The following is a 23,421-nucleotide window of genomic DNA, read 5'->3' on the forward strand; positions in this document are numbered from 1 at the left end:
CCATCACAGCGCCGTGCCACAGTTATTTTCTTCATGCCCCAGATCACTTTGAAAGTGTGCTTATTGGGTACAGTGTTTCTCCCCAGGTAGACAGCGAGCTCCGGGAGGGCAGGGGCCTGAACTGGAACCAAGTTGTTCACTTCAGACGTGTTGGATGAATGGATGTCGCGGGGAGGGGTAACTCTCTCCCCCCAACTTCCGTGGCTTGGGCCCTACACCTGCCCAGGCGCTGACGGCCGCCCGACCCGTTACTCCAGGGCACCTTGGCGAGTCCCTCCGGGTCTGGGCGTCTAACCGTCCGACCACCCCCCACGGCTCTCGCACCGTCCCAGTTACTGTCCTTCGACCGGACGGCGCGAGCTTTGGAAACGTTTCGCTCCTACATTCGGGCTGGCTCGAGTCTTCCCAGCGCCTCGGGCCTCGTCGGGGGATGCTAATGTCGAAGGGAGGGCGTAGGGGAAACCGGGGCCAAGGCACACTGAGCAGGAGGCAGGGGAGGCGAGGGAGCCTAGCGCCACGTTAACCTTCCACTTGCCGCCTCTGGCCCCCAATTACCTCGCGACCGGAGAAGGCCAACACCGGCCCCGCGCAGGCGCGCGAGCACGTCCCCGGCCCGCCCCGGGCGGGGCTCGGCCCTTGTGGGTATCCTCCCGTTTGCTTTCTCCCGGCCGGTGACCCTTGTACGGCGCACTAGAGAGAGCCACATTTCTTCTATTAAGAGCTCCCGCCGGCGGGGCTTGGAGCCTGCCCATGTTAGGGGCGCCGGGGTCCCCAACTCGACGGTCCCTTAGGCTGCAAGTCCTAGCTGGGCTTCCTGGCCCTGGATGGGGTGCGCCAGGCCCGCGCGCTCGGGCCCCCGCACTCGGCTACTTTGTGACTGCGGGGCGTGGAGTTGGGGGTAGGGAGGCTGTGCCCAGGTGAGGTCACAGGCGGGCTGGACTGCCAGGTGGCGAGATCCGGGGCCTCTGGAAGCTTGTGCGTTGTCTTCTCCCCAATCGCTCATTCCCCAATTTTCTCCCCTCCCCCCAACCTTTATTCTCATTCGAGACGGTTCCAGCCCAACGGCAGTCACCGAACCCACGTGGGGTGGCGGAATCCAAAAGTTTCCAGCTACGAACAGTTTGCATTTGTTTGTTCCTTGATCACTTTTTTTTGGCAAGGGCAGAGACCAAGGCAGCGTGGGGGGTTAAAATCGCTTTCCTTGACTGCAGCAGGAAAACGCCGGACTGGAGGGCAAACTCCAAGGGGACAGGGAGGCGGGAGGGAGCCTGAGCCCGAAATCGCCCATCCCCCCCCCCCCCCCCCCCCCCCAGCGCTTCAGCCCCTGGGGCACCTCCAGGGACTACTTGCCTCGTGCGTCAGCGAGTGGCAGAGCGTCACATATACGCCCCCCTCCGTTTTGCCCTACTCCACTCCTCCCCTTTTTCCTCTCTCTCCACCTCCCTCCCTCCCCATCTCTTCCCACTCCTCCCTCGCTCTCCCCTAGCGTGTTCCACGCGAGCAGAGAGACCCGCCGGACCCACAGGGTTCCAGAGCACTGAAGAGCTAAAAATATAACGGGTGTGTTAGCAACAGCCTTCCGATTGGTCGGGGAGCAGGGAGAGGCGGTATCTGATTGGGTTTCCTTTCCAACAGCTAGGATTAAGAATGCGGGCCAAGAACCGAGGCGCTCGACCCAAGGGGACAGTGTGCGTTTGCGCGGTGAGGCATTGCAAAGGATGCTGGTATTTGAAGTTATTCATTAGAGGCAACCTTGGAAATAGGTGGGTTTGAATCCCAGTTCTGTCTGTCCAGCAACCATGTTAAACTTGATTTAATGGCAGCAAGTCTCTTTACATCCTCAAACCTGCTTGTTCTTAAAATGGGGATCGTGTGGAGATTAAATATGATACAGTGTATAAAGCTTGGCTCAAATAGTTGGTATACTTAATTTAGAGGTAACTGTTCAGGGGGGACCTAGGTGGCTCAGTGAGTTAAGCCTCTGACTTTGGCTCAGGTCATGATCTCACATTTGTGAGTTGGAGCCCTGCGTTGGTCTCTGTGCTGACAGTTCAGAGCCTGCAGCCTGCTTCGGATTCTGTGTCTCCTTCTCTTTCTGTCCCTCTCCTGCTCACGCTCTGTGTGTGTGTGTGTCTCTCTCTCTCTCAAAAATAAATAAACATTAAAGGTAACTGTTCAGGCCAAATTGCATCCTACATATCCTGTTCACAGTTAGATGTGCATTCCCCAACAAGAAACCCTACTATACAGAATGAAGAGAAAAAAAGGTTAGGGTGAGCTGAAATGAACTGTCCTAGGGAATCTCAGAAAGGAGAGATGGAGTCCATATTAACAGATTAAAGGTAGACGTCTCCTAACATTTAAGTGCAGGCTGAGGAAGGGCACAGTGAATCCCTGGACAGAAGGCGTTACATTTCTGCGTGTTCCAGCTTTTATTCTAATCTCCCCTGCAGTGCTGGAAACACACCAGGCCTGAGCAATTTAACTGAACAAAGCTGAGAAATCCAGCCTCCTTGGCAATTGAGAGCCCTGGGTAAAAAGGGTTGGCATATAAATAGGAAGAAATAAAATAGAGGAGCAAAAGGTAATCACCATTCTTTACTGCTGATGGCTCCATTTGTCGTGTGAGTTGGAGGAGAGAAGGACTTTTTTCTCTCCTCAACGTGTGATTTCATCTTGCCAGGGCTTAATTGTGAGCTTAATTCCTACTCAAGCATTCCACAGTCCCCTCCCATTTTGAATAATCATACGTTGCAAGGTACACACCATGGTTTCAAAATGGTGAGCTTCAGAAGCAACCCCCCTGTCTGAGAGTAAGCAAGTTATACCAGATGTTTTGTTGCCTTGGCAAGTCAGGCTGGTTAATAATTAACCCCAATTAACTCTCAGGGGTGAGTCACTCTCTCGTACACACATGCTAGGGTGAGAAATTTTGTAGTTACTTTTATGTTACCTAAGAAAATATTTCCTCAATTTGATTTTTCAGATCCACTGCTCCAGCTGGGCAGGAACAAAGACAACCACAACAAAACTGACTTTGGAGAAGTGATTGGATGCAGGACAAAATGATTTGCTATTTATTCACCACCAATACGTGAGTGAACAAACCCGGCCTTTGCTAAGACACTAAAAATTCAGAGTTCAAAGAAAGTAACATTTTAGTCTTGGTGGTAACAGGCCACTCCGGATGGAGTTGATGAGCAACCAAATAGCTGGGAAAAGATGGGAATTGGAATCCTTTTCTTAAGGCAAGAAAATTTCTATCAAGGCAAATAATCTTTCACCTTTATACCTAGCTTCAAACTACAACTAAAAACCTGCAGGTCAGAATAGAGTGACACAGTTTTTCTGAAATGTAGACAGTTCAGTTTGATTCCCTGGAAACTTTTTCTTTTTTATTTCCAGTATAGTTAACATACTGAAGTTAATCTTCTTAATTTAGAAGCTGCTAATTGGCAGGCCAAGGTCCACATCTGGTGGATATATTGTCTTGGTGTATACTGACACATTAAAATTTTTAAAATGAGTTGACATTTAACGGGCGCCTGGGTGGCTCAGTCAGTTAAGGGTCTAACTTCAGCTCAGGTCATGATCTCCAGGTTCGTAGGTACAGAGCCTGGATCCTGTTTCAGATTCTGTGTCTCCCTCCCTCTCTGCCCCTCCCCCGTTTGCTCTGTCTTTCCCTCTTTCTCTCTCTCAAAAATAAACATTAAAAAAATTATAAAATGAGTTGACATTTAAAAATTGGGAGATGGCACAAAGATTTTTTAATTTGCCATTTGTCCTAAATTCAAAGGATCTGGGCATTCCAGGTGGAAATTGTCCAGAGTTGAATAGCAGCTATCTCCTTTAGACGCGTCCTGTGTTCTCTGGTCTCCCCCCAGATTCCCCACACTGAGGCCAAGGGTCATAAATCATTTATCACCCTGTTTGGGCTATTCTTCTCACACCCCTCTTTTTTCAATCAATTATATTGCTTACTCAGACTCTTGAATTTGTGACCCATTTTTCAGTTCAATGTAATAAATAATTGAGTGATTGCCCTGCAGTGGAGGGAGAGGCAAAAGGAGTTCAAGGATTTTACCTAGTTCATTGTTGTGAACTTCTGGATTGCGGTTCACGATCCATTAGTACGGTCATACAATCACTTGGTTTAGTGGGTTTCAGGCAGAAGTTTTAGAATAGAATAGAATAAAATGAAAATATTGGAGCGTGTTTACACAGTAAACGCTTCATGAAACTTTTCTATGTATATAGTAGGCATGAATAGTCCAAGTGGGAGAGATTGTTGTGGGGTATGGTGTATCTGGAAGCATTCATGAGATGCCAGGAGCTTAGAAGGAAGAGGTACCCAGTTGGATGGCTAATGTGAACGTGGAAAGGTATTTTGAAGAAAGGAAATACAGAGTCAAGAAGACAGGATATGTGCAAGGAATGTTCCTTTAACTGCCTGATGAAGCGCACAGAGAGAAGCAAATAGAGGAAAATCTTGGGGGTGGGGAAGAGGGAACCATTTTGAGGCCCTTCCGTGTCAAGACTTAAATGTTTATCGATGAAAAAGTAGGATCCCACTGTAAGAGACTTACCATTTATATAAAGACTTCCCGGTAAGGGTAAGGAACTTACAAGGTCAAATTTCATCCTTACAACCCGAAGAGGTAGGCATTATTGTCCTTATTTAACAGATAAGAAAAAAGAAGCAAATAGGGGCACCTGGGTGGCTCAGTCGGTTGGGCGGCCGACTTCGGCTCAGGTCATGATCTCGCTGTCCATGAGTTCGAGCCCCGCGTCGGGCTCTGTGCTGACGGTGCAGAGCCTGGAGCCTGCTTCGGATTCTGTGTCTCCCTCTCTCTCTGACCCTCCCCTGTTCATGCTCTGTCTCTCTCTGTCTCAAAAATAAATAAACGTTAAAAAAAAAAATTTAAAAAGAAAAAAGAAGCAAATAGAGGTTAAATGACTCACCAGAAGAGCAGAGCACAATTCAAATACAGGTCTAATTATAAAGCCCACCTATTTCTAATTACACTTTTTTTTTTTTTAAGTAAGAGCACATGTAATAAGTGCAATGTTTAAAGGTGATTAAATTACCATGTGTGTACAGTGTACTTGAGAAACTGGAAGACACCCATCCTTTCTAGAGCCTGGAATGAATATCAAATACTGAATAGATAATAGTAATGCTCATAAATCCAGGAAAGGGCACCACTTTCTCAGGCTGACCATGATGAGTTCTATTATTTCAACCAGAACTATGTAGGCAATGCTTATTTATTGATCTATTTTTCAGTTAGTACTTATTTAACGATGGAGAGAAACACTTAATTTTTAAGACCATTTTGATTCTTTGTGGACATACACAGTTGGCTGAGATCATTTTCTAGTTCTCGCCACAGAACTCTATGTTGTTAGAGGTTAAAATTCAGTTTGTAAGTGATGCTTTCCCAACAGAGAATTTGGTGCTAGCTATTATCCTAATTTTTAAAACTGAAAAGGATTTAGGGGCGCCTCGGTGGTTCAGTCGGTTAAGCGTCTGATAACTTGATTTCAGCTCAGGTCATGATTTTGCAGTTCATAGGATTGAGCCCTGCATGGGGCTCCATGCTGACAGCACGGAGCCTGTTTGGGATTCTCTGTCTCTGACTGTCTCTTTTGCAAAATAAATAAATAAACTAAAAACTTTTTTTAATTGAAAAGGACTTGATTAAGTCCAAAATAGACAGTAATTTAAGGATTCCAGCTCCAGGGCCATTTACTTTATCTCTGGTGTTCTTAACTCATTAATTGTATTGTTCTCTTGGCCTCTGAGAGGAAACAAACCAAGCATGGGATTATGGAACTAGGTGACAGAGGAACAGAGTTCAGCAGAATTCACTGGGCTAAGGTTGAACTTGCTCCATTCAGCAGTGGAGCATGGAGGGGGTATGCCCTTGAAATCCTTTGGGTGTTAATTGTAAACTTGCTTGCCATACCTCTCAGAGGCACACTTGCTGAGGCTGAAGGAGCACAGTTCAAGTGGTGTTTTGCTCAAATTAAGTAGCTTTTGATACATTTGTAGATGCAAGATGTTACGTGGACCAGAGTGGTTAATAAGCAAGTTTAAAAGGTTGGTTTGTTTTTATCCAAAATATTTTTTTTTAAATATTTTTATTTATTTTTGAAGGAGAGAGAGACCGAGCGTGAGCAGGGGAGGAGCAGAGAGAGAGGGAGACACAGAATCTGAAGCAGGCTCCAGGCTCCGAGCCATCAGCCCAGAGCCGGACGCGGGGCTCGAACTCACGAACTGGGAGATCATGACCTGAGCCGAAGTCGGACGCTTAGCTGACTGAGCCACCCAGGCGCCCCTATCCAAAATATTTTTAACTTCTATTACACATTAAAACTAAAGTGACTATAGAATCAATACACATTCTAATCTGAAAATGATCTAGTCTCTACAATGTTGACACACCGTAATCCCCCCCAATTATGCTTCAGAACTGCTCAGAGAGCTCCCCAAACACACTGCCCATTCAGATTGTTTCGCCAATACAGATGTACATATCCACGGACCCCACCCCCTTTGTCTGTTAAGTTCCAACATATCCTTCAAAGCCCAGTTTATCATCTGGTTTAACTTTGATTATTCATTTAATACTGAGTACCTGCTACCTGCTGAGCCAGACAGACTTGGTTACTGCCATCAGGGAACCAGCCTAAAGGAGGACTGTCAATAATTACTAGACACTGTAATCATAATGATAGGGTGCTATGTGGGCATATTAACAAGAGGAACGGATTTAGATTGGGGGTCGGGAGGCATCTTTTGAGGAAATATTATCTAAGGTCTGAAGGATGTGTAACAGCTGAGCAAAAGGGGGACTGAGCATTAGGAAGCTTAATAGGTAAAAAGCAGAGGCAGGAAGGAAACCAGCAGAGGAACTGAAAGGAGGCCCAGGGGCTGGAGTGTGAACAGAGTGGCAGGAGGAGATGGGGAAACCCTTCGAGATTATTACCCCTGAGGTGCCCCCAACCTAGGCCAAGGACCCTTCCTTTGTGCACCCTCTCTGGGTTATTCTAAACTGTTTCTGGCAGCTTCCTTTATTAAATTCTCTGAAGGTAGAGATTATATTTTAATTCAATTTTTGACCCTTGATAGATCACAATTAATCAAGAGTTTTGTTGATCTAAATCAAAGCTCTGACAAGTAGTCAGGAGACTATCATATCTTTCCTTGTCTTTGCCACTAAATTTCAGTGTAACTTTGGGCAAAGCCCCTGCATTCCTAAGGACTCAAAACCAGTTTCAAATCCATGGTGTCAGGGGTGCCTGGGTGGCTCAGTTGGTTAAGCATCTGACTTTGGTTCAGGTCGTTATCTCATGGCTAGTGAGTTTGAGGCCCGTGTTGGGCTCTGTACTGACAGCTGAGCCTGGAGCCTGCTTCAGATTGTCTATTTCCCTCTTTCTCCGCCCCTCCCCTGCTCATGTTCTTTCTCAGAAGTGAAGAAAACATTAAAAATTCAAATCCATGGCATCAAAGACCACTTGACTGGAAGTCTCAAATTATGATTGTGCCTTCATTTTTCTTTTAAAGGTTTTGAGTGAGTGTGAGGAGAGGGGAGAGGCAGAGGTAGAGGATTGGAAGTAGGCTCTGTGCTGACAGCAGAGAGCCAGACACAGGGCTTGAACTCACAAACCATGAAATCAAGATGAGAGCTGAAGTCAAATGCTTAACTGACTGAGCCATCCAGGTGCCCCAGTGATTGCGCCTCTTTACGATAACCTGCTGATCACCTCTAGCAGGCAGAAACACCTCTAGTCATGTTAGGGTGTTAGGGTGAAGGATGCGTCTGAATTTCCCCTTATTCTGTTTATTTACTTAAAAAAAAAAAAAAAAAGGAAACATATCCTTGATGTGAGTATATGTGCACTTTATGAAATAAATCAACCCTGTTCAGTTCTCTGAACTTACCAACTTGAACACATTTTGTTGGAAGCCATTTCTTCAGTTCAAGTTAAACAGTTCAAGTTAAACAAGAAGAAAAATAAGTTTCTAAAAACAACTTTGATTTGCCTATAATGAAAGGAGTCAATGGTTTAGAATCCCTTCTGGTAGTAATAAGAGAACAAGGTGCTTGACGAATCCCCATGCATCTACCCTGAACTACAAATTCCTAGGTGACTAAAATAAATTCCTAGAGTCAAATTGGGACTGTGACTGAATACCAGAAAAGAAACACCTGTTTTATTAATACAACAGCAACAGAAAGGGTTTCCAAGTTCTTAGAAGAATAACATGAACAGGCACCACCTGCTAAGCGTTACAAGATTAAATGCCCACACGGATTGTGGTGAGAGCTCCCCACCACACTGCAGAGGCCTCATCAACGGCAGCTGCCATCAGAGCTGCTGCCCAGAACAGGCTCCTCACTGCGCTAGCTTCGTGGGCAATTCCTCAAACAAAAGACTGAAATGATGCGATTCCTGTTTCAGAAGCTCTTGGTGTAGAGACAAGATATCAATTTGGAAACCAGAGGCTTGTTTCTCGAGTTCAAGAAAAATCACGGACCAATCTATCAATTTTTCTCTGCTATCGTCTGCCAGAGTGCTCTGTGAAGATTTCTTTCCCATTCCCACCACGTGTCTGGGTAACAGGAGAGGTGCAGAGGTGCCAGTGTACTAACAGGCACTCGGGTGGTGCTCTGTGCTCCGCTCACTCTCTGCTGGTGGTAGTAGGTGTCTTTTCTGGCAGCTGCAGCAGCTTGGTGGGAGGAAAAGGCCACCCACCGATCACCTCTTCTTGAAGCCGTATTTTTTGCGTTCATAGAAGAGATCTGTCTTAGAGCTCCCCAAATTGACAATCTTTGGGCAGCCATCTCTCTGGAAAACAGAATAGAGAAGTTGTTAAAAGTCTTTGAGTCTGAACTGAACCTTTTTGATCAATAGGTTTAGCCATTTACCTTACCTGTTCAGTTATCCTATTCAATCTATCATCAAGAATTTATTAAGCATCTAGAATGTGCCCAGGGCCTGTCCACTCTCTACTTAGGGTGGCCTGCACTTACAATATTGGACTCTCAGGGAGCGTGGAGCCTGCTTTGGATTCTGTATCTCCCTCTCTCAAAAATAAACATTAAAGAAAAGAATGTTGGATTCTCAGCCCACTTCTGTTGCTAATCTGATACAGCTGAGGTAGAATTTAACTCTTAAGATATCCAAAGGGTTTTCTTCAAGTGAGAAGACACAGTATTAATCATCTACAGATCGAGCTCTCTAGCTCTCCTCCCCTAGCTCAAGAAAGGGAAGAATACCACCAAGGAAAAAAAAAACCTGAAGGCTTGAGGAAATAGTACTTTACATGTTAAATACAGTAGGAGAAAACTGGGCTTGATGTGTCTTTATGAATTCACTGAATTTGACACATGGTCTTGGGGGAAGAGTGTTCCTGTGCTAGAGATGGCTGTTGAAGGTCTATAATCTGATTTGTAATGACATGTTCCCCTGGCCATTTTGTGAGCTTGAGTGGTTTCAGTGAAGCCTCCGGGAAGCTGTGTTCTGCAGAAATGAGGACTCCATCAGTTGATCTGGGATGATGGGTAAGAAAACTGGGGGAGGCGTTATTAGAGAAAACCTTCACAGGTCTGATTTTATTAAACACCTACGTTAAAGGAGGTTGCTCCCTGTGACGATGGGCTTTAGAATGAATGAATTAATCAAGCCCTTAGACATCTCATTTCTAATTTAGTTGATTTCTCTTTTGGGGGATCGATATAATATTGTACAAAAACCTCTAGGGGTGCCTGGGTAGCTCAGTTAAAGCATCTGACTCTTGATCTCAGCTCAGGTCATGATCTTGTGGTTCATGGGACTGAGCTCTGCACTGGGTTCCGTGCTGACGGCTAAGAGACTGCTTGGGATTCTCTTTCTGCCCCTCCGTCCTCTCAAAATAAACAAACACTAAAAAAAAACAAACAAAAAAAACAACTCTAAACATGCAAAGGCAACACTAACATCTGATTACTTTCTAAAAACTACGTAGCATATATTACCCTTAAGAACTACCATCTGGGGGTGCCTGGGTGGCTCAGTCGGTTAAGCCTCTGACTTCGGCTCAGGTCGAAGTTTCCCTCTCTCTCTGCCCCTTCCCTGCTCATGCTCTCTCAAAATAAACATTAAAAAAAATTAAACAAAAAAATTAAACAACAACAAAACTATCATCTGAGTAGCTTGTGTGCTGAGGGAGCCTGGGAGGGGGCTCGGCCCCACCAACAGTTCCCTAGGTGAACTCAAGCTATGTAATCCGGATTCAAAGTCCTGGTACAAATGAAGGAACAGCTGCCCCTCACGGCTGAAGGTCTGGTATTACATGGGACAGTGCTCTAAGCTATCTTTAGAGATGCTATGACGACAGCCTGGTTAGGCTTACTGTGCCTAAATGATCTGCAGGACTGTGGGCAAGTCACTTCTCTTTGGAGTTGTATTCCCCAACTGTAAAATAAGTGGGCCAGAGCAGGTCAATGGTTACAAACTACAGACAGCCCCAGAGAATCCTGAGAGGTGATCTAAGAATCCATCCTCCAAACTGGGTAGCTCCATGCTCACTCGTAGTTTAGGTCAAGATAGTAGGCTCTGGAGCCAGGCCACCTGAGTTTTGGTAAGTTACTAAGTATATAATCAGCCCTTGATAAATCCCAAGAAACTGCCAAAAACAACTATCAACAATTTCTCTATGGTTCGACCTAACACACACACACACACACACACACACACACACACACACACACACACTCTCTCTCTCTCTCTCTAGGCTTCTGTGTAGGATACTTAAAAAGATTTTTTTATTTTTAAGTAATCTTTATATCCAATGTGGGGCTCAAACTTACAACCCTGCTATCAAGAGTTGTATGCTCTACCGACTGAGCCAGCTAGGCACCCCTGTGTAAGATACTTTTAGAAGATAGGACTCTATGTATTAAAAAACAGTTGGAGGGGCGCATGGGTGGCTCAGTTGGTTGAGCGTCCTACTTCAGCTCAGGTCATAATCTTAGGATATGTAGGTTCGAGCCCCGCATCGGGCTCTGTGCTGACAGTGCCGAGCCTGCTTAGGATTCTCTCTCTCTTCCTCACTCTCTGCCCCTCCCTTGCTCACGCTCTCTCTCTCTCAAAACAAAACCTTAAAAAAAAAATTTAGTAATAATAAAAGTTGGAAAACCAATGTACTAGATTAAGAGATCTTTGATTTTTATGGACTTCTCTTCACAGACCCACAGGTTTCCTGTTTTGATGCCTAAGCACTCCTGCCTTTTATTTTCTATACATCTCCCAAGAGTCTAAATGTTGTGCGAGATGAGGATGTGCTCTCTGTAACTGGCTGGCTTTTGCTGAGTATGCGGTGAATGAACAGCATGAAGAGGAAGATGGAAGGACTGGTAAGAAACCTTAGAGGTTGAAACAGTATTTGTTTTGTGTATGTGTGTGTGTGTGTATAAAATATTTATTTTTGGAAGAGCGCAAGCAGGGGAGGAGCAGAGAGAGGACAGAGGATCTGAAGTGGGCTTTGCGCTGACAGGCTGACAGTAGCAGGCTTGATGTGGGGCTTGAACTCACAAACTGTGAGATCATGACCTGAGCCAAAGTTGGATGCTTACCTGACTGAGCCACCCAGGGCTCCTACAAGTATTTGTGAGCTGAGCTAGAAGGTATTTTTTTTTAATTTTTTTAATTTATTTTATTTTTTTAATTTTTTTTTTTAACGTTTATTTATTTTTGAGACAGAGAGAGACAGAGCATGAACGGGGGAGGGTCAGAGAGAGGGAGACACAGAATCTGAAATGGGCTCCAGGCTCTGAGCTGTCAGCACAGAGCCCGACGCGGGGCTAGAACTCACGGACCGCGAGATCATGACCTGAGCCGAAGTCGGCCGCTTAACCCTGAGCCACCCAGGCGCCCCACTAGAAGGTATTTTAAAAATACCTGCAAAAGTCTGCCAGTAGCTCTTTTAGCAACCGCATGTCCAAATACTAAAAATTTCATCCTTTTTCAGCCCTTCCAGAGGATTGGCAGATTTCCCCATTCCTAGCATAGGGAACTTTTAATTTTAGGCAGCTGTAGCTTGAATTGTAAATACGTCTTATGGCCATTTAATTTCTAAAATTTCATTAAAAATCTTGGGGCGCCTGGGTGGCTCAATCGGTTGGGCGTCCGACTTCAGCTCCGGTCATAATCTCACCGTCCGTGAGTTCAGGCCCCGTGTCAGGCTCTGTGCTGACAATTTAGAGCCTGGAGCCTTCTTTAGATTCTGGGTCTCCCTCTCTCTCTCTATGCCCCTCCCCTGCTCATACTCTGTCTCAAAAATAAATTCAAAAAAAAAAAAAAAACAACAAACAAAAAAAAAACCAAACATAAAAAAAAAATAAAAACTTAATGGGGCGAGGGTCAAAGAGGGAGAGAGAGAGAATCCCAAGCAGGCTCCATGCTCAGCACAGACCCCAGGATCATGACCTGAACTGAAATCAAGAGCTGGATGCTCAACCAAGCCACCCAAGTGCCTCATTTTTAGATTTTATTTTTAAGTAATCTCTACACCCAATGTGGGGCTCATACTTACAACCCTAAGATCAAGAGTCACATGCTCTATTGACTGAGCCAGGCAGGTGCCTGTTTGTTTTTTTTGTTTTTAAGTAAGCTCTACTGCCCAACGTGGAGCTCAAACTCAGGACTCCAAGATTAAAAGTCTGCATGCTTTACCAACTGAGCTGGCCAGGCACCCCAAATGCTGTTCACTCTTTTGACACCTGTTTAGTCAATACCATGTAAAAAGCAGACTGTACATTGGTTTGGGACCTTAACGACAGCGTCATGTTTTTCTTCGGAAAGACCTTCAATCTCTCAATAAGTGTATCCATGAGGTAATAAGGATTATTACTTCCTTTTTGGATGATTCCACAAAGTCATCCACATTTGTAGCAAAGACTTGAATATGGGCTTTCTGTCTCTTAGTGTGGTGTTTTCACTACTAGGGTTTCCCAGAGGCAAAAAACCCAAAACTTTCCCATGTTTAAGAAGTTGTAAGGAAGTAAATTTATGAATTAACTTTGAAAAATATCAAGTATTTTTAATCAGTCTAATGGGCTCTGCTGTTCAGTAAGCGGAGCAGAGAACAGTAGAAATAGTGAGAGGGAGAGGGATCCTTAACCACACTGAGAAGAGTAATACAGTGAGGTGGTTTGAGTGAACGCTCTGAGTTTGACTATCCATTCTCAAAGGGGATGAAAGCATCTTTGATATTTACCAGGGTTTGTGATTTAAAGTTCATCCTCAGCCAACAAAATCTTACTTCTCTTCTTAGGAAAAAAATTATAATTTGGATTTTAACTTTTCTCTTTAGGGGAGCAATACTGAAACAAAAAACATGAGAAACATGGAGTCAGATAACCTGGGTTCTAGTCCTACATCTGCCATTGATTAGCCATGTGACCTTGGGCCAAGTTGCTTAACATCTGGAAGCCTTACTTTTTCTTGTTTTTATCACGAAGAACTTTTGGAAAAGAATGTTTAGCATAGTTTGGGGCACACAGGAGGAGCTCTACAAATGTTACCAACTATTCTTATCTTCTGGTTGGGAAAGCTGAAGAAAATGGTTAAGCAAAAGGAGCAAAGAAATCGAGGGTTAAGCAGGGATCAGATCAGCATGATGCCGTATTATAAGAAGCTACAAATTAGTCCTCTGGCAGCAGTACCCACAGATATTCTCCCTAACTCCTGCCTATTCTTGGAGCTGAAAAACTAAGTGAGAAGAACCTGTCTAGTTTACTGGTCTAATTCCCTTATAAATTATGAAAACAGCAGGAAGAGGAGTACAATAACTGGGGTTGCTTTGGTTACAGAAGGATTTCTGCATAGGAAAAAGTCTTAGGCACTTATCTACACAATGATCTGAAAGGCTGAGAGGCTGGATCATGTCACTGGACTGCTTTGTGTTCCTAGGAAACTACTGCCGAGTATATGTAAGCTAGGCGCTATCTCAAGCATCCTCAGAACATTCCTGTACAGTATGAAGTAGGCGAAGTGATGTCTACAATAATCCTCAGGAACAGAATGAAGCATGAGGATCCAAAGGTATCGATCAGTTAACATACCACATGCAGATAAGTCAGACAGTAATTAACATTTATCAAGCACTCTGGTTACAAGCTTATTCCAGACAAGAACTCTAGCTACAACAATGCAAAAGTTCAGGAAAATGTTGTCCTTAACGACTCTGTAGCTAGTTTAAGAGCTGTTCATAGGGGCGCCTGGGTGGCTCAGTCGGTTGGGCGGCCGACTTCGGCTCAGGTCATGATCTCGCGGTCTGTGAGTTCAAGCCCCGCGTCGGGCTCTGTGCTGACAGCTCAGAGCCTGGAGCCTGTTTCGGATTCTGCGTCTCCCTCTCTCTGACCCTTCCCCGTTCATGCTCTGTCTCTCTCTGTCTCAAAAATAAATAAACGTTAAAAAAAAAAATTAACAAAAAAAAAAAAAAAAAAAAGAGCTGTTCATACTGTCTCTTCACTGCTGTTGCCTTTCCATGGTTTTACTGTTTATAAATTACAAATAATTACCAAACACCTACTATATACAGACACGGAGCACTCCTATGAATGACTTACAGGGGAAGCACCAAAAACATGGACGATGCTTATAATATATATCAAGCACTGTACCAATAACTCAGGTAAAAATAAATAGGTCCTTTCTTTAAAGCAGTGCGACTTAGCTGGTGCATCAGATCGATAGGATATGCTTTGAGAGTCAAAGGTAAATGCAAATCAGTTTAGGACAGGACACCAACTGAAATTATATTTTTGGTATTTTATCTATGACCTTTCTCATCTCCCTAAAAAATCAGAAGACATAATGATATAAGGAACAGTCTTATCTGGCCAGGTATGTTCCACTTCCTGGGAGTAGACAGGATCCAAATATGTAGACTGCCGGGGAGGCTGGATGTTTCTACTCAAAACAGGCACATCCTACCAGAAGGACTTACAAAAGGACGACAAGGTATAATGGGGACATCACTGGGTTTAGTCAGATAGGCTGTGTTTGTCACTTATTGTCTGAGTTAGAGACTGTAAAATGGGGATAATAACAATCCCTATTTAACAAAGTTGTTGTGAAGAATAAAGAATGACAGGGGCGCTTGGGTGGCTCTATCAGTTTAGTGTTCGACTTTCGATTTCAGCTCAGGTCATGATCTCACGGTCTTGAGATGGAGCTCTGTTTGGCTCGGAGCTAGGTGTGAAGCCTGCTTAAGATTTTCTCTCCCTCCCTCTGCCCCTCCCCTGCTCTGTCTCTCTCTCAAAAAAAAAACGAATGACATCTATAACTACCTATTCTTTGCACGTGTGAACATTAAGAATCATGTTACCTTTTGCTTTACCCTAAGTTAGGTATCCAGGTACCTTCTATTAGCTCAATGGTACTATTATCACACTTTTTTACTGTGCCGTAAAAAGAAGAAAACAAGCTGATGCACAGTCCCCCAGCCCCCTAAGAAGCCTTCTGCCTCCAACCTAAACAAAAAGAGTAAAACTTGCCTTTAGTATAGATCTACAAGCCCTCTATCCTAGCATTTGGCTAAAGAAATTGAATGTCCACTGCCACCACACAATGTCAAGGGGCAAACATGTCACAAGACTGAATGACAATTCTGTAATATCAAACCAAAGGCATTCTTTAGCCAGTTAAAGTGGAAATCAACACGAGTTGTCCCAAATTCAACTGTCACCACATCTACTCTAACAATTTTTAATGACAGTAAAGAGAATTACTGAGTATATTACACACTATGTACTGTGCCAGGACTCACAAAGCGCAGGATGTTGTTTCTGAATAAGAATAATCAGAGAGAGACATCAAAGGAATAGAGGGCTCTCCAAATTGCTGACGTTAACAAAGACTTGCTTCTTTTGCATTTTAGCCCTTGATGCAAAATAACTGCCTTTTATTGGACTACACCTAACTCAGCTCCCAGAACTTAATGAAATTATAACTTACGTGACCAGCTCAACATAGTAATCTCAACAGACCACAGGTGTTTGCCATCGTTGTCAAAGAGTTACTGAATAAAAGCAGCAAAGATCAGATGGAAATGTTGGTATACACTCACATCCTTCTCTTGGATGGTGCACTCCTTACAGTAATAGGCATCAGAAACTCCAGGGCCTCCACAGATCACACAGCGCCCTTGGTAAGAGCCATAATTACACTCATCACATATGCGCACCAGAGTGCAGGGACGCACGTAGGAGTCACAGATCACACACTTGCCATCACCTGTGAGAAGAGAGAATGGAATTATGCTCACTTCCAAGTACCTCCTCAGGTCTACTGCCCTCCTCCTGCTGTGGGGATACACACTAGTGTCCACCTGAGGGTGACTTTAGGACCCTCTATTTTGGCCAACTCACAACTCAGTGTCCACCTCAATCCCCTCAACACAGAAATTCACCAACCAGTATATAAGGAACTTAGAACATCACTTCGTAGACGGCAAGTCTATATGACTCCTGGTAAAGAACCATGTGTGTGTGGGGACGGGGTCGGGCGATCTCCTGTCCAAAGTCAAAGATTTTTCTCAAGACCTAACCCTGTTTAAAACGCGCGAATTAGGGGCGCCTGGGTGGCTCAGTCGGTTAGGCTCCGACTTCAACTCAGGTCACGATCTCGCGGTCTGTGAGTTCGAGCCCCGCGTCGGGCTCTGGGCCGACTGCTCAGAGCCTGGAGCCTGCTTCCGATTCTGTGTCTCCCTCTCTCTCTGCCCCTCCCCCATTCATGCTCTGTCTCTCTCTGTCTCAAAAATGAATAAACGTTAAAAAAAAAAAAATTTAAAAAAAACGCGCGAATTAGAGTGGTGAGGTGGAGCGGGCCTTCGGTTGCAGCCTAGCTTTCACTGTTCACATACTTCCAGGCACATCTACTCAAAGCCCTCTTTGCGGCACTGCTGGAAATGCCCACTGGCTGGCTCTACACAAACTGTGAGGGGGGAGGAGTGGGGTGTTCAGGAGGGCGTGTTCCACTCACATTTCTCACACAGTCTTCCGATAGCTGCAAAGGCAAAGACGGCACAATTAGAATTGGCTTGGACGAAGAGGGGAAAGACATCTTCGAGCAAGGGCTGCAGTGAGTCCCGAGGGATCTTAACCATCTTACTCTCATAAGCTTCCATCCGAAGCAAACCCACACCCTCCTGAGGCCGCTCCCAGGACCTAGGCAATCTGAGTTTCTCCTGACCTCACCTCGGCCGTCCGCCTCTGGCTCCCAGCACGCGCGCGCCCGCCCTCGTTTGAAGAGGCGGCAAATCGGCGCGCTCTCACGCTACCGACCGGGAGGCGGGAAACGTGGCGCCTCCGAGGCAAAACCCTAAGGATGAGATGGGAACCTCCGACCCCCGGGCTCTTAATACTATCCCCACCCAGACACCCGGGGGCCAGAAGCCGCCTCACCAACACCAGCCTGCTTGCGGCAAAAGATCAAATCCGGATGATGCTTGGCCATAACTACGACACCAGCCGGCCACCGGAAGTTTAAGGAACTTCCGTCCGCCCTTTAACCTCCATTTTCCAGCCTCCCGGTTGCTGTGATTGGTCCTCCAGGCTTCACCAAGTTCCGCTCGCTCTCGCGCGATCAAAACCCTTCGGTTAAACAGGAGTCTCCGTCGTAGTTGGCGAGCCAGGTCCTGGCAGGGACGTAAAAGTGTTTTGAAAAAAAAAATGCCTTTCCCAGATATGGATGGAAGAGACAAGTGAAGTTTGTCCTTCCATAATACATCTTTGTGGCCAGTATTTACCGCCGCCAGTGTTTTTCTGCAGCTGTTTTCCTTTCAGGCCTTCGTCTCTAACGGGAGCTCCGCCCACTGCGCTCCCCGGGCTCTGGCACCTCCACAGAGGCCCCACCTTCACTGTTGCGAGTTTCTCTTCAAGCCACGCCCCTTCCCGAAAGCTTTAAATACGCAGTATTGTACGCCATTTTCCTGCGACCTGATCTTTGTCAGTGCACAAAATGGCGCCTTACAGTCTACTAGTGACCCGGCTGCAGGTGAGCCAACTCAGGGACCTCTGGGTTCACGAGGGCGGGGTACCTCCTACTGTGCCTGCGGCTGTGGGCGAGGCAAGGCGAGGCGGGCCCGACCTCCCGCCGACTTTTCCTGCACCTGTCCCGGCCGCGGGCCCAGCGCCGGTGCCCGCTCCTCCCGCGCCCGAGGTCAAGGCGTCCCCGGCTCAGCTCTCCCAGCGCTGGGAAGCGCCCGGTGGGAAGCGTAGGTCTCAGAAACGGCGGCCAGGTGAAGAGTGGAGGCACCCCTTTGTGAGGACTTCACTCCCCTCTCGTAGGGTTTCTTTCCGTTCCTCAAGGTGAGGACAAGGTGACTGGGGGGCGCGGTCGTTGTTGAGTCCACTAGGCCCGGTGTCTGAAAGGCCTCACTTCTCATCTTCCGGCAGCAGAGACTTGTTACACGGCTGCATCTACGATTGTCCGGCCTGGAATCTGGAGAAGAGATTAGTATTCTGTTCGTTTTAAGAGTGTCTTGCGGAACATATAGCCGAGAAGCCGAGGGGACTTTCCGGGCCCAGACTTAGTAAATAGTAATAACAAGAGACTTTCTTCTTTGCAAGATTGCCAAGACTGTTTTCATTCCTCATATTATTTGATTCGTATAATCATCTGGTGAGATGATGATTCTCATTCGATACGTGGCGAAACTGCTAGAAAGTAGGTGAAAGTTTCTGCTCTTTTGAGTGTCACCGAAGTGTTGTGAGCATCTGCCCAACTTACCCTTTGGTTCTTGTTCTTGTCAGCCTGCCTTCACAGAACTTCTCTGGGCCAGAGTATGATCCTTCAGCTAATACTTGTATTTGTGAGAGTACCTGTATAGAGTATTTTGAGCTCACAGTTAGTTGCTTCTCAATTACAAGGTGGGAGGATAAAGAGACTCAACGGTTTGACCTTGACTCTTCTGTTATGAACCATCTAGAAAGATGACTGTGATGCCAGATTTTTTTTTCCCCTTGTAACTTGACAGCACCAGGAAGGAGTTATATGCAAGGTTTCAATATCAAGCATGTGTTTTGTTAATAAAAATCAAACAATAAAGTAGACATTCTCTGACAACCTTTACATTTTAACTTTGTGAATCTACTTTGAATCAAGTGGCACAACTTTGATGATAAAATTAAAGAAGTTATGTGCTGTACTCTCTCGGGAAGCATTGTGTTATTAGGGTTGTTACTGTTTTTTTTTAAGTCATGTTGCTGAAATTTAGACCATATGGTTTAAAATGAAATCATCATTTAAATACTTCTGATCTCTCAATTCTGGGCAAGGACAAGGGGTTTGTTCTAATTGTTTTTTTCAGATTTTTTGATTCCCGAGGTTAACGTTATAGAAATACAGGTGGTTGTTTTTTCCTGATCCTGCTCTCGCATAATGTAATGATGTCAGGCAATATTATTTGATGGTTAAATCATTACGGATTTAGTGGTCTTGGAAGAGAGGATCGATATCATGGGATTTCTGAACTGAAAAAAGATCTTGGAAAGCATGAGTGTTAGGCTGGTATAGAAGGAGATCTGGGCCATAGTTCATATTCTGTCCTAACCCTGTGACCTTGAGCAAATTACTTCTGAATTCTGGTTTTCTCATCTGTCAGTTTGGGATGATTTTCATTGACAAATGTTTATTGAATACTTGGTAATAGGCTTCCATTCAGATTGTTATGAAATAAGAACATGTGATATTTTTGTTTATGATCATCATATAGTTCTGCTTCCTCTTTTACAGATGGATAATCCAAGACCTTGAGAGCCTAGGTAACTTACAGTAGCAGAGTGAGGATTAAAATCCAGGTGTCCTTGTTTGTTCATTCACCTAAAATGAGTGAACGACATTATGTACCGCACTGCCTCTCAATAGCCAGGCTGTCTTTTATTTATTTATTTATTTATTTATTTATTTATTTATTTATTTTTATTTAAAAACAATTTTTTTTAACATTTATTTTTGAGACAGAGAGAGACAGAGCATGAACGGGGGAGGGTCAGAGAGAGAGGGAGACACAGAATCCGAAACAGGCTCCAGGCTCTGAGCTGTCAGCACAGAGCCCGACGTGGGGCTCGAACTCATGGACCGCAAGATCATGACCTGAGCCAAAGTCGGACGCTTAACCAACTGAGCCACCCAGGCGCCCCCAGGCTGTCTTAAGTAATGGCTAGTTAACACTGTCCTCTGAGAGCCTTGTAAATTTACCTCTTTTATGTTTAGCTACATTTGAGAGGTGATGGTACTACCTTAGTTGTTGTGTCTGCAGGACCCTGTCCATGCATTCAATTTATTCCTACCTCATTCACTGCATACTTATTGATACCTACTACTTGCTTCGGATACAATGATAGGCGAAGCAGACAGTTCCCCTTTTCATGGAACTTCTGTATTCTAATGTATTTTACTGCAGATGGCCTTGGAGGTCTTTCTCAGCCAAAATATTTTTCTTCTGTCCTTGGCTGGACCAAAGGTGAAAATAAATAATAGAATAATGGCATTTACTACCACTACTAAGAGTAGATAACGTTTACCCTACTGTGTGCCAGTAATCTCACATGATCCTGTGAGATAAGACAGACCTGTTGAAACAGGACTAGAGAAGAAACACAGTATAATGGTTAAGAACATAGTTTCTGGCCTCACACTATCTGGTCTCGAATGCTGACTCTAATGCTTTGGGCAGGTTACTTCACTTTGTGTGCGTGTTTCCTCACCTGTAAGATACGAATAATGATAGTACATCTGGCTTGTCTAGTTATCATACCATAGTTGCAAAGTATTTAGACCCTTGCCTATATCTAGTTAGTGCTGTGTAATTAATTATTAAGTAAGATGAAATAAACTTGCTTTATCACCAGTCCACAGCAGGTGTGATTTGAATTTGTACCTTTCTGATTCCCGAGCTGAAGTCCTAGCACCTGCACTATACTGCTTCCCTTTGACATCAAGACTCAGCTTGTCAACCAGGGTAACGTTAATGCTTCGTAACGCGAGAACAGATCTCCTTAAGTTGAGAGTGGTCTACTATTTAACAGTGCCTGCCACCAGGTAGTAGGGTTAGAAGCAGTGAGGAAAACAGAGGTGAAGATTTTGAAAAAGCCACATTAACTCTCTGGTGTTTATTTTTTATTCTTGTGCCCATGACTATGGATGGTAAATAAAAGAGGTTGGCCACTTGCAAATACATTTTCTAGGTGTTTGGTTTTGCCTTGAGGTACTAGGGTGCTGAGTTCTCATCATGTGACCTTGAGGAAGTCCTATAACCTCTCGCATGTAAATCTGAGATGACAGTTAACTATAGAAGAGTTTGCCATATTTAGCAGAAGTTAAGTTCTCGATAAAGTGCTGTGTTAAGAAAAAAAAACCTTGGGGATTATGAAACAGGTCATTCTAAGTTATATGTCACTGTAGTATCGTCTTGGGTGTCCTGTCCTGTAGTCACCAGTTGATTTGAGTTGAGTAAATGGATGAATGATTGAATGGATGAGTAAACAAATTTCCAATCTCCAATTTGGGCAGAAGGAATAGAGCAATCATCTTGAGAACTGGGAAAGCACACTGGACTTTTGAGCCAGCTGCGTCCAAAATGTTTATTGAACGTATGCCTAGACACTGGGAGTGTGATAGTGAACAAGAAGAGTGGAGCTTATATTGTACTTTTGGGGAGACAGAAAAAAAACAAGTAGACAAATAAAAAAATGTAGCTACTAAGTGCTCCCAGGAAGGCAAGTAGGATTGTGTGGTAGAGAGGGTAAGGGTGGGGATGTGACACGGCTTTAACTGGGGTAGTTGGGGAAGGCCCTCAGAAGAGGTGACATTTGAGCCAATACTTAGATGATAAGAAGGCAGCCCTTCAGTATTTTGGGAGGAGAGATTTCAAGTCTGAGCAGCATGTGCAAAGCACCTGATGTATATATGAACTTGGTGTGTTGATAAGAAATAAGGCGAGTGTTGGGGTCCCTTGCTGGCCTGTTGGTGGAGGGTGTGACTTGATCTCGGGCTTGTGGGCTTGAGCCTCAAGTTGGGTGTAGAGATTACTTAAAAATAAAATCTTTTTTTTTTTTAATGTTTGTTTACTTTTGAGAGAGAGAGAGAGAGCGAGAAAGAGAGAGAGAGTGCATGTGCATGGGGGAGGGATGGAGAGAGAGAGACACACAGAATCCGAAGCAGGCTCCAGGCTCTGAGCTGTCAGCATAGAACCCGATGTGGGGCTCAAACTCGCATATGGTGAGATCATGACCTGAGCTGAAGTCGGACGTTTAACTGACTGAACCACCCATGCACCCCTAAAAATCTTAAAGAAAAAATAAGGCCAGTGTGGCTGAGGTGTTGAGAGGAGAGGAAGGTCATGTAGGCTTTGGTTTTACTCCCAAGTGGAATGAAAATCCGCTGGAAGGTTTTGTTCCCCCACGCTCCCCACCCCACACGCACAAAGGTTTGAAGCCAGGGAGCGACAGGATCTGATTTATGGTTGAAGAAAGTCATTTGGATTGTTGAATGGGTGGTGGACCACAGAGGGACAAAGAGGAGGCAGGGAGACCAGTGCAGGCTGTTGGAATCATCCAGGGAGTGGTGATGGTGTCTGGGACTAGGGTTCTGGTAGTGGAGATATTTTGGAGGCAGATGGATTGGATGTAGCATGTGAGGGATAGGAATAATTAAGGATGACTCCTAGGTTTGTGGTCTAAGCACCTGAGGGTAGTTGAATTTGTTGGTCACGTGTTTGCATAGTCCTTGTAACATGGCTAAAGCTTGTTTACAAATTTTCGACCTTCCATCAGCTCTCAACAGTACCTGAATTTCACAGGTGAGGAAGCTGGATGGGGTCAAGTGTCTTGTCCAGGGTCCCTCACTTGAGTATGAGCGTCATTTCTGAAGTGAGCCCTGTTCTATTTCTGGCCTTTTTCTGGTGCCTCGTGTCTCCCGGAGGGCTATCTGGTTCATACTTCCAAGTGAGTGTTGATGCTTGAACCGCCTCTTTGTTGGCTCTAGCTTTCTTTGACTTGTTTTTCCCTGCACCTGTTTAGAAAGGTAGTGGTAGGCTTTGGGCCTTTGTGTATGAAAGAGGGGAGGGACCACATGGAGGCTACTGGCACTTTTTAAAAAGCCTTGCAAGGAATATCAGGAACCAGAGAGAGACTTCCTCTGTGACAGACTTATCTATCCTTATCTATCATATCTTCAGGCAGGGTTTCAGCCCTCTGTGGCCCTCAGGTTACACATCTGCAAAATGGGGCTATTGGGACCCCTGGATGGCTGAGTTAGTTAAGCGTCCAACTTTGGCTCAAGTCGTTATCTCATGGTTCGTGAGTTCGATCCCTACATCGTGCTCAGGCTTGCTACTGTCGGCGTAGAGCCCACCGCAGATCC

At 45.0% G+C, this 23,421-nt stretch overlaps 2 protein-coding genes and 1 long non-coding RNA gene across 4 annotated transcripts in view; 2 read left to right on the forward strand and 1 right to left on the reverse strand.

Annotated features, from left to right (window-relative positions):
- Nucleotides 1-1,289: 1,289 nt before the first annotated feature.
- Nucleotides 1,290-14,257, forward strand: LOC109265631 (uncharacterized). Its single transcript, XR_002079281.2, has 4 exons — nucleotides 1,290-1,763; nucleotides 2,987-3,094; nucleotides 11,304-11,405; nucleotides 13,963-14,257. It is a non-coding gene; the product is annotated as an uncharacterized LOC109265631 (long non-coding RNA).
- PHF5A (PHD finger protein 5A) lies at nucleotides 8,200-17,673 on the reverse strand. Its single transcript, XM_019447013.2, has 4 exons — nucleotides 17,460-17,673; nucleotides 17,038-17,061; nucleotides 16,124-16,290; nucleotides 8,200-8,856 (listed from the first exon to the last, which is right to left on the reverse strand). Exons 1-4 carry the CDS (start codon nucleotides 17,509-17,511, stop codon nucleotides 8,767-8,769), a joined length of 333 nt encoding a protein of 110 aa, XP_019302558.1. The 5' UTR covers nucleotides 17,512-17,673; the 3' UTR covers nucleotides 8,200-8,766.
- Nucleotides 17,674-17,900: 227 nt separating this feature from the next.
- Nucleotides 17,901-23,421, forward strand: part of ACO2 (aconitase 2) — a 55,219-nt gene continuing 49,698 nt past the window's right edge. For both annotated transcript variants that reach the window (XM_019447010.2, XM_019447011.2), the window contains exon 1: nucleotides 17,901-18,051. In XM_019447010.2, the coding sequence (XP_019302555.1) occupies nucleotides 18,016-18,051 (36 nt within the window). In that variant the 5' untranslated portion in view covers nucleotides 17,901-18,015. The remainder of the gene's footprint in view (nucleotides 18,052-23,421) is intronic.

Source organism: Panthera pardus, unplaced genomic scaffold, assembly GCF_024362965.1.
Source record: "Panthera pardus isolate Hobbes unplaced genomic scaffold, ASM2436296v1 HiC_scaffold_6, whole genome shotgun sequence".
Classification (NCBI taxonomy): domain Eukaryota; kingdom Metazoa; phylum Chordata; class Mammalia; order Carnivora; family Felidae; genus Panthera; species Panthera pardus.